General features: G+C 35.0%; 1 protein-coding gene across 1 annotated transcript; it reads left to right on the top strand.

The window, feature by feature from the left end:
• Positions 1 to 222: 222 nt before the first annotated feature.
• Positions 223 to 8695, top strand: FBXO30 (F-box protein 30). The gene is made up of 2 exons (XM_008050464.1): positions 223 to 2273; positions 6498 to 8695. The coding sequence occupies exons 1-2, from the start codon at positions 234 to 236 to the stop codon at positions 6699 to 6701; spliced, it is 2244 nt and encodes a 747-aa protein (XP_008048655.1). The 5' UTR covers positions 223 to 233; the 3' UTR covers positions 6702 to 8695.
• The last annotated feature ends 2815 nt before the right edge of the window (positions 8696 to 11510 follow it).

Genomic DNA, 11510 nt, shown 5'->3' with positions numbered 1-11510 from the left:
TTTATGACATTTTAAAGTACTGAGTTGTTATTTGGATCAAAGTGCTTAAATTTTTTAAGATGTATTGATTATAGTAAAATTAACTGGTTAAGTGTGTTTATTTATATATTTCATTCATTAGAAGCCAAGAGCTTTAGTGATTTGATTTATATTATTAAAATGAAAAAACCAACCACTTTTTGTCTAACTTCTTATTTTTTTCCATTTCAACAACTAGAGCTGGACTGGCCATTATGGAGGAGGAGCTGCAGCATTCACACTGTGTGAACTGTGTCAGTAGACGATGTATGACCAGACCGGAGCCTGGGATTTCCTGTGACTTGATTGGCTGCCCATTGGTTTGTGGCGCAGTTTTCCATTCTTGTAAAGCTGATGAGCATCGACTTTTATGTCCATTTGAACGAGTGCCTTGTTTAAATAGTGACTTTGGATGTCCGTTTACCATGGCCCGAAATAAAGTTGCTGAACATTTAGAAATGTGTCCTGCAAGTGTGGTGTGCTGTACTATGGAATGGAATCGATGGCCAGTTAGTTATGCAGACCGGAAGTCATATGAAAATCTAAGCAGAGATGTTGATGAAGTGGCACAATTAGATATGGCCTTGGCTCTTCAAGATCAAAGGATGCTCTTAGAGTCTCTTAAAGTAGCCACCATGATGTCAAAGGCAACTGAGAAAATATCTGAACCTAGAGAACAAATCTCAGTAAAATCAAGTATCCCAGAAATACCACATGCTAATGGGTTGGTGTCTGTGGATGAAGAATCATATGGTGCACTTTATCAAGCTACTGTAGAAACAACCAGAAGTTTGGCTGCTGCTTTAGATATCTTGAATACTGCCACAAGAGATATTGGCATGTTAAATACAGGTGTTTGTGCATCCCCAAATGAAATGAAGAAAGAGCAAAATGCAAGAGAAACCTTACATGATAGAAACTTAAAAGACCAAGACCATCTTTGTGAGGAGGAGATGGGAGCAGTCGGTGGAATTGACCATAATGATACAAACCAGAATGCTCAGTCTGAACAAAATGGTTCAAGTGATTTATTATGTGACTTGAATACAAGCTCTTATGGCACTTCTGCTCTTTGTAATGGCTTTCCTTTGGAAAATATATGTACGCAGGTCATAGACCAGAATCAGAATTTGCATGGTGATTCTAAACAAAGTACCTTAACAAATGGGGAATGTGTTGCATCAGATGGTGCTTCAAAATCTTCCAGTGCACTTTCAGTAGCAGCACACCTTAGGGAAGTACTGCCTTCCAATGCTTTGCCTAATGGTACAATTCAGCATATACTCATGCCAGATGATGAGGATGAAGGGGAATTGTGTTGGAGAAAAGTAGATTTAGGGGACTTGAGGAATGTGGATGTCTTGTCTTTCAGTCATGCTCCTTCTTTCAAATTTCTTTCTAATTCCTGTTGGTCCAAACCAAAGGAAGATAAAGCAGTAGATACATCAGATTTGGAAGTTGCAGAAGATCCTATGGGCCTCCAAGGAATAGATCTAATCACAGCAGCATTACTATTTTGTCTAGGAGATTCTCCAGGTGGGAGGGGTATATCTGATAGTCGCATGGTTGATGTTTATCACATTGACTTTGGGACTCAGACTTTTTCCCTTCCATCTGCAATATTAGCTACAAATACAATGGTTGGGGAAATAGCTTCAGCTTCAGCTTGTGATCATGCCAATCCACAACTTTCAAATCCAAGTCCTTTTCAGACACTTGGGCTGGATTTAGTATTGGAATGTGTTGCCAGGTATCAACCCAAGCAGCGTTCAATGTTTACCTTTGTGTGTGGACAGTTATTTAGAAGAAAAGAATTTTCTTCACATTTTAAGAACGTGCATGGTGACATTCATGCTGGACTCAATGGCTGGATGGAACAAAGATGTCCTTTAGCTTATTATGGTTGTACCTATTCTCAGCGTAGATTTTGTCCATCAACACAAGGAGCGAAGATTATACATGATCGCCATTTGAGGTCATTTGGAGTTCAGCCATGTGTTTCTACAGTATTAGTAGAACCTGCTAGAAACTGTGTGTTAGGATTACATAGTGACCATCTAAGTAGTCTTCCTTTTGAGGTACTGCAGCATATTGCAGGCTTTCTTGATGGCTTCAGTTTATGCCAGCTCTCCTGTGTATCCAGGTTAATGAGGGATGTATGTGGCAGTCTGCTTCAGTCTCATGGAATGGTCATACTGCAGTGGGGGAAAAAGAAGTATCCAGAAGGAAATTCATCATGGCAGATAAAAGAAAAGGTTAGTTTAAACTTAACTGTATCAACTTCTTATTTGACATAAAGTAGGCCTTTAATAATGCTGTTGAGTTAATACAATGAATATCTTAAGAGATTGACCATCCCCTAAAACTTACTAAATAAATATGATGACAAAGTTTTTTTTTTTATGAAATTAATAATGAGCTAGGATAGTTAGGATTGTTTGTCCTAGTTACAGATTTACTGTACTTTTCCTAGAACTAGATTATCATCTAATATGACAGGCCACTTTTGTTTCTTCAGATGAACAGTTCTGTACCCCCTCAATTTTTCTGTAATACCTCTTTGTTTGGGTCCATATTATCATCTTCTAATTTGGGCTCCATGTGAAACATTTTTACTGTAAATTAATGGAGGAAGCAGAGAAAGGGTTTGCTGGTTTTTTTTTCCTGCTTGCAGTTGTTACTTTCCATTCTTAGCAGTTTCTTTCTTAGGATTTGATTGTTTCAAATAGAACCTAGATAGTGAGAGACAAGAAAAAGTTATAACTACTGCTATGGTCATACTAATAAATGTCTATTGGAGTATTTGGGGGACAGAGAATATAAATGGATGGATAAGGAAATGTCTTGGACCAAAGTAGGAATAGAGGAGGGCAGCAGGATTTGATGTTGTGGATGGGCTCTGGGTATAGGAATGATGTATACTGTATTGAAAACTGGAGCTGGAGGTTTAGGCAGATCTAGACAAATCCAGGCTGCACCATTTTGCTTCTGTGATGCTCTACTTTTGCCCAGCTTCTATTTGAGGCACTTCCCAGTAGAAACTTAGAAGGCATTACAGATATCCTTGGTTGAAGGTGTTTTTTATTTTAGAACACTTATAATATGAAACTTTACATTTCAGCAAGTGGAAACAGTTTTGATAACTTTCTCATTTGATTGCACAATATTCACATATATGGTTACTTTGTTGTTAGCACTGTTAGATTTTCTCTTTTTGCATTGTTCCAGTTTTTCAAAATTCTACGTCTACATCTCGGTTTTTCTGAGACTTTGACCAATAAATGAACACATGAATTATTTATTTATTTATTTATTTTGTGTCAGAGTTTCACTCTATCACCCAGGCTGGAGTGCAATGGCATGCTCATGGCCACTGCACCCTCAACCTGCTGGGCTCAGGTGATCCTTCCACCTCGCCCTTCCAGGTAGCTGGAACTGCAGGCAAACACCACCACGTCTGGCTAATTTTTTGGTTTATTGTAGAGATGTGGTTTCGCCAAGTTGCCCAGGCTGATCTTGAACCCGTGGGCTCAGGCAGTCCTCTCACCTCGGCCTCCCAAAGTGCTAGGATTATAGGCGTGAGCCACCATGCCCGGCCTGAATTATTTTATGATGTGTTTCCAAAAGGAAATTCTGGTGACAGAAGGTTTCACCTGATGTATGCGTGTGTGTAGTGTGTATTTCTGTTTTCCAGATGATTTGATATCTTTCAGTGTGGGACACTTTAGTATGCCTCTTTCTGTCTTTGCTCACTTGTATTGACATATGGAATGAAATATTTTCTGGGTTGGATGAAAAGAGCCTTGGCAAAAAGAAAAACAATATTTTCTGGGGATTCTCTCATCATTTTTGCAGAGAATCTCATCTATTCTTCAGTTTAAGTTGCCATCATTTATGCAGATTACTCACATGTCTTTGTCTTGGCCATTTTCACCACTGAATTTCATACCACTATATAGGAGCATCTACTGGATATTTCTGCTTAATTATCCTACAGCTTCCTGAAACTCAATATGTCCAACCTGCTCTACTCCTCTACCCCTCCTAATCTTAGGAAGTGGCATCATTGTCTAACAGGTTGCCTAAATTAGGAGTTTGGGAATTAGAGTTGACTGCTTTTTTCCTTTTTTATTTTCAAATTCAAATAATCATGAAATTCTGTTTCCTTTCCTTTTTTGTACTGCTCAGGTTCTCTTCTTTTGCCACTGCCTTTTCCCTAGTTCAGTCTCAACAGTAGTTCTTTTCTATATTACTGCAGCAGCTTCTTCCTAACTGGATTCCTACTTCTAATTGGGCCCCTCTCCAACTTACTCTCTACACAAGAGCTACAGTGATACTTATTTTCTTAAGTCCAATTCTTACGCTGTCGCTGCAGTGCTTATAACTTTTTAAATATTTGTCCATTGCCCCTGGGATAGAGGCCAGCTCCTTAGTAAGACATTTAAGATTTTTCATAATCTTACCTTTATTTACCTCTTCAGTTTCCTCCTGTCGTTTTATATTCTCATCACATTGATTTACTTATAGTTCCCTGATCTTTTTTCTTGCCTTAAGTCTTTTGACTATGCTATCCCACATTTGAACTCCTGCAATATGCTAAACAGTGTGCATTAGTACTAACTTATTTAATTCACTGTCCCCATTTTGCAGACAAAAAAAAAAGAGATTAAGTAATTGGTCCAGTTAATTGATGGGCTTAACTAGGGAGCCTGTCTCTTGAGCTTGTGATCTTAGCTTCTTGCTCTGCCCTGCTTACTCTTCAGATCTTACTTCTTGAAGAAAGCCTCTTGAAGTAATCCCCACCTTGAAGCCTTTCGGGAAGTGCACTGCTCTTTGTTCCTGTGGTGCCCCATTATATACCTTTACTGAAGCACTCACCATAGTATTTTGAATATTTTGAATTTCATTGATGAATTAACAGTTTCGGTCATTAGACTATAAGTTCCTTGAGAAGTGGTACTCTTTGGGAACCAGAATATCTACTGCCTCGTATAGCACCTACTATATAGTAGGCAGTAAGTAAATATTTGAAGCATACTTGAATGAAAGATTAACCTGTTACTAAGAAAACTTGTTATAAGCAAGTGGGAGTCATCCATATTCTTTTGCCTGCTTTTCCTGAGTTTGTTTCACCAGACTCTTAGTTTTATGGAAGTGGAGAGGCTGCCTTAGTGAAAGACTGATTTGTCTGCCAAAGCTTAAAGAAACTTCCTAATTCCTCCTGCAGCTTTGTGAGTTCAGGGAATGGAATGGTAAGGGGGGAGGGGTTAGTGATATCTGTAATATCATAGGCCTTCGTTGACTCCTGGGAAATTACTCTGTACAGGATAGTTTATCATAACTCTGAAGAGTATAGTGGATATCCTTTGTGTGAACAGTAGGAATTTCTATTGCCAGCTGAAAAATAATTGTGATCCCACAGAATTTGAAGTCATCTAGCCACCCCGGTAAGACATTACCATGCAGTCCTGAGAAGTTGTAATGAGTGCTGAGGGCTTTCCCAAACCTGCTTTCTAGAGTATCTGCTGTTTACCATGTATGCAGTGTTCTCTACCTAGACGTGTGCCTATTGATGAGCTTAGTCAGGATGCCTAGGCCTGTCCTGTCCCATTCATGCTTGTTCTCTGTACCTGTGTCCTGCTCCACATTCATTCTTGTTATGTTCAGGTAACTTTGTATTTTCTAATGCAAATATGAGATGGGCCACAGTAGTCATTACTGGACTAATACGTTGACAGTGATACAGGGCCTGGAGCTGCTGATTGGGCCAAAGGGGACATAGCCCCTATTTATACTAGCAGATACATGAACAGGGATGGCAGGTGAGTATTCTGCCTAGAAATACATTTTACAATGATATAGACCAAAATAGGATCCAATTTACAAGTGTTATTTTTACAAAAAATTCCAGAAACATCTCGAATAAGTTGAAGTACCTATGTTCTTGAATATTACCAAGTACCTGTAGTACTTGTGAATAGTGGCACACAACATCTAGGGTATGTTTTTAGTACACTTTATATGATGTAAGTAGACATGAAAGAAAAACCTGGAGAAAAACACTGGTATTGTCAGTACTTCCAGAATGTGGATAGTTCTATGTAGCCAATTGGATAGTGTGAATATATACCGCATAGTATGCGGTATATATTATTTTAGAAAATGCCTCCGAATTTGTGAGGTTATGATTTTCAGGAAATAAAGCCAGGTTGGATGTGATTTTATCTTTTTGTTGCTGTTTTTAAATTTACCGAAGTCATAATGTCATAAAAGTGATTTGCCTTACAAATATTTGACAAACAGATTTGTATCCAAATGGATTTACAACTTTTTAATTTTGTAGCTAAATGAAAGTTTAGTTTTGAAACTTCATATTGGATGTTTCTATAAAAGCTTAAATATTTGCAGTTAGAGCTAAAAGTGTGTTTTGATTCTCTGTAAATTGATTTGTTTAAGTCTGAAGTAGAATTTTCTTCTAGGTATGGCGATTCAGTACTGCATTTTGTTCTGTTAATGAATGGAAATTTGCTGACATCTTAAGCATGGCTGACCACTTGAAGAAATGCAGTTACAATATTGTAGAGAAACAGGAGGAAGCAATCCCATTGCCATGTATGTGTGTGACACGAGAACTCACTAAAGAAGGACGTTCACTGCGCTCAGTTTTAAAACCAGTACTTTAAAAACTGTAATTTCACTTGCACCTACATGCAAGCACCTAGTATAATTTCTTTGTAATATGTGATGCTTTATTAATGTATTAAAGATTACAACTAGCTAAATTTATTGTCACTATGTATATAATGTTTTGAAGTGACATATATTTTTATAAAGTACTGTTTAGTTGGAAAAAATTGCCTTAATGTTTGAAATGTGTGAAATTTTTGGAACTTGCTGGACAGGGTGATTTAATTTATCTACATTATTTTCAGAATAGTATTTTTAATGGTGTGCATATTTTGGTTCTTAAAATTTTTTGCTTCTTAGACTAACAAGATCCTGACCAATTTATTACTCATATTTTCTGTGGGTTATAGCCCATGCAATCAAAAAGCAAAACTTTGATTCAAAATTTTGCAGCATAGGTTTTTTGGATAAAAACATTCTCAATTGCTTAAGCACTGCCATAAGATCATTATAAAGTTTTCATTTTTTAGTGTTCCCATTATATAATTGTTGATTTATAGATGATTTCTAATATATACTGAAATATTTAAGATCATGACTAAAGTTTGGTAATGCTATTTATCATGTTTTAAAAATAACCCACAGAGATTTTTTTCATCTTATGCACTTAACAATTCTTATACAGAGTGACCATATGCAGCTTTCTTTTTGTTAAATGCCATATCCAAAGACTCATGGCAGTGTGTTATATGACAGGTTAAAGCAAAAATAAACTAGCAAAAAGCAAGCCTGTGAATTTAATTTGAGACTTTTCATGGGTAAAACATATTTGCTAGGTACTTAATGTTTGAAAAGAAAATGTACCTCATTTTAAGTTTGAATTTGGCATATTGTGTGAGTAAATTTTAAATATTCAGACCGCAAAGGGTTTAACTATTCTTTTCATAAGCATTTAAAATTTTTGCCTTTTGATGTTTGTAAAAATTACAACTATGTTGTTCTAAAACATTTAAAAATGTGAAATTTGGCATCTTCTTTGTAAGATGACAATCATGCAGAAACCTGTTTGGTTGACAATCTCTCCAGAGCGTTTCCAGTTTAATTTTCCATAGACTTCTCTACCAAGAAAGTAAGAATTGCATCTTTGCATAAAGATCAAGGTACAATAGAAAAATACTCAAAGGCTTATTCTTGAAGTATTTTATTATAGCTTTCTAATTGATTTAGACTATTCACCTTATATGGTCAGTTGAAAAAATGAATATATCAGTATTTAGAAATAAATTGCAAAGATGGACATACACTTAAATTTGGTAGTCTGAAGTAGCGACAAATTACTTTGTTATAATTGTCAAAACGCTATTGTGTTTTCTCTTCCAACATTTGTCCCTGAGTGTGCTCTATGGTTACTAGGTTCTTGATTCCCATATATGGCAGTAAGGCCAGGCAGAGGCCTTCTTTGGACATTAGAGAAGAATTCTAAACTGCTTAAGACTTGTTTTGGTTGGATCAAGTCCTTAGTTTAGTTGAAAAATACAGTATTAAAGACTAATCAGATGTTTTGCCTCACCTGTCATTTTAATTCATATAATACTTATATCTCAGTGCTTAAACCTTCTTTTTTAACTGAGATTAAGTTGCATAAACAATCTCTATTTCTGTGAAAAAGCCAGAAATAAGATATCAAATACTGTAAAATATAACTCTGCCTTTTAAAGTTTTGCTGAAGAATGTGTCTGTGGTTAGGATAGCACAAGCATTAACTTTTGTTTTATAATGATGCTTTTTAAAATTTCTTGTTTTTAAATTTAGACTTCTTATTTTCACACTGGATCATGAGATAAAATATTTTTTTCACTTTATATTTCTTTTACACATCTTTTGCTGTTTTGTTTTGTTTTGTTTGTTATGCCACCATGCCATTTTGTTAAAATGTTTTCTTTGTGAGACATTTGTTTAAGTTCTAATAAAATAAATGTTTTCTCTTTATATGGCTCAGTAACTTAAAAAATCACTTTTATTTAAATAAAATTTTAATACTTGTTTGACAGTTCCAGATACACTGTTTCTGTAATGTGGATTTTCTGCATGTTGTAGTAATTACTTGTTTATTATCATTGCTCACCCATGTTTTACTAGTGAACATTACTTTTATTTTTAGATGTGAAAAACTCATTCCCTAACTTTCTCTACCCTTTCACTGTCTTGAAAGTAGTCACACCTAGGTATACTGAGAGACTGAAGAGTTTGTAGCATGATTATATCTCTAAAACTTGTAATGGGAATCTCTTAAACATAAAAAGGTTTGTATGTTGGCCTAGTATATTGTCATTTGAGAAGTCATTCTTTAGTCTTTGTTAACTAGCAAGATAAAGGGCATGCATCAGGATAGAGGGAAATACTTGAATTCACTTTTATCCTCTGCCCTCTTCCTCAGTACTGCTTATTAGCTTAATCAGTCAATCTTTCTCTTCCTCTCATTAGCTTTTGAAATTCTCAGACCATTTACAGCATTCGTTCCCAAAGTGTGATCCCCAAACTGACAGTATCAGCATCACTTGGGAATTTGTTAGAGATGCAAATTACTGTGCCACTCTTCAGACTTATTGAATCTGAAACTCTAGGGTGGGGACCAGCAATCTGTTTTAACAAGGTCTCCAGGTGATTCTGATGACAGTAAAGTATTAAAACTTACAAGAGAGCCTGGGACATGCCAGCTACCCCGATGCATTATTGGAGTGGATACATGTGTGTTTGTATATATTGGTGTAATCCAAAATTATGTGTAAGTGGTAGCTTATTAATGGTTAAATTAAATGATATATATTGTTTCAGTCATAGCTATGACAAAATACCTCGGGTACCATGGTTGTTGGACTTGTATTTTTTCAACTAATATTTAGTAGTAGCTTACATTTCACTAGTATTTTCCTGGTATTCTTCTGTTAAGGGTAAATTGCATTATAAATTTTAGTTTATTAGCGGTAACATTTAGCCTAATCATTTCATTCTTACTATTGTTTAGTGGTTGCAGAGTCAAGTGAACATACTAGATTTTTAGGATAATCAAAGACAGTAGAATTAGACATATTGGATTAAATCCTACAAAAATATTTTTAGTGATCCTTTCCACCCTATCAGTATGATATTATTAAAGATTGAGTTTCTAGTTTATCAGTAGTGTAGAATCGTTTTTGTTCTTTGGCCCTGTGCTGCATATCCCATTAATGTTGTTGCTAGTAATATCTGTCCCTTAACATTGAATATTTGGATCTTAGTAATGTTGATGATAATGGGGTTTTATGCGAAACTTCCATATCCCTTGAAGTTGTGGTAGTTTATATAACTGTATTGATAACAGATTTTACCTGTGAAGATTTGACTAGTTTTAGGTGTATAGAAGCAAAACATATTTTGTCATATTTTGCGTCTCAACCTAAAAGCACATGGGGTTTATTCATTTTAAAATTTCCTAAGGAAAAGCTACTCAGATATTTAAAAATGTGTTTCATGCATGACATACCACGTTGGAAGTGAGGTGATTAGAACCTGCACGGTTGGTTGTTTAGAAATATAATAGCAGTTGGTCCTCATTCTCTGGGCAGACTTTTGATGGAAAGAACTTCTCTGATAGGTGTTTGGTTATCTAAATGCTACTCTAAGTAATCTTAATATACTCATGAGTTATACCTTTAAAGAAAATTAGCTCATCAGTGAATTGTTTCATGTATATAGGATAATTTAATTATGGATTTTGTTAGGATATATCAAATCTGATTTCCAGAAAAACCAAAAGAGTTTGAATGAGTAAAGGCCAACTCTAGTGAAGTCCTTTAAAGGAACGATGGTTTTTTTTGAAGTTGTCTTTTACATAATTATTTTCCTTTATTTAAAAGATTAAATTTCAAATTTTCATTTTATGAGAAAATTGAGGTACTCGAAGTTTAGGTACTGATGAGTGTTCTGTGGTACTTGAGAGAGAAATGTGTTCTGGCATTGATCACTTTTCCATTTTACAAATGCAGAAAGAGAAGGGCCATTTAAATAAAAGAAAATTTGGAAAATATTGCCTAAAGTATTTGATTCCTGCTAAGTGTTTTGGAAGGAATTTTGATACAATACCAAAAGGAAACAAAGTAGAAACTAGTGTGGTGTGTTCTGGAAATCTTTGCAAAACTAGGATCTTTTGCTGAATTTTTACAAATATTTTACTGAACCTGTGAAAAAAATGATATAAACGTATTGTTTATACATATATTTATCTGACATGTATAATCTTCATAATTGACCAATACAGCTTGAACTGTCTTAATGGAGATTCATCTTGAGGTGCTTTGTTACCTTAGAACATTTTTAAACTGACATTTTGTATTCAGATTATTTTATAATTCATTGTATTATATGGAGAGGAAACTACAAAGAAATGGATTACAAGGAAGTTTCATGGATACTTTATAGAGGTACAGTAGAAATTTGTTGATGCAGATCTCCTTTTTAAAAAAATTTTTCAATCTTTTTGATATGCTGGACTGAAGCTTCTTATTCTTTACAGTGAAGAAAAAATTTCTGAAGCAAACTGACAAAAGGGAAATTTTTTTTTTTTACTAATACCAATAAAAATTTAAACATCTCCAAATCATGAACCCATTTGCATACAGATACTGTAATAAGAAATGATTCTTGAATATTCCAAGCTAGTTCTAGTGATGGTAATAGTTAATGTGTTTGAAAGTAATACAGCTTTCAAACACATGAACTCTTAAGACCAATTCATCAGGTCAGTGTTCTTTCCTAACAAAGGCAAACTCATCAGGTTTAATTTTTACCTTTTTCTAATATAAATAGTTAAAATTCCATCTCAGACA

The sequence above is a fragment of the Carlito syrichta genome, unplaced genomic scaffold (genome assembly GCF_000164805.1).
Source record: "Carlito syrichta isolate Samal-C Ts95f unplaced genomic scaffold, Tarsius_syrichta-2.0.1 Scaffold147172, whole genome shotgun sequence".
NCBI lineage: Eukaryota > Metazoa > Chordata > Mammalia > Primates > Tarsiidae > Carlito > Carlito syrichta.
Note: the sequence above shows the minus strand (reverse complement) of the source record. Positions and strands in the feature narration are given on the sequence as shown.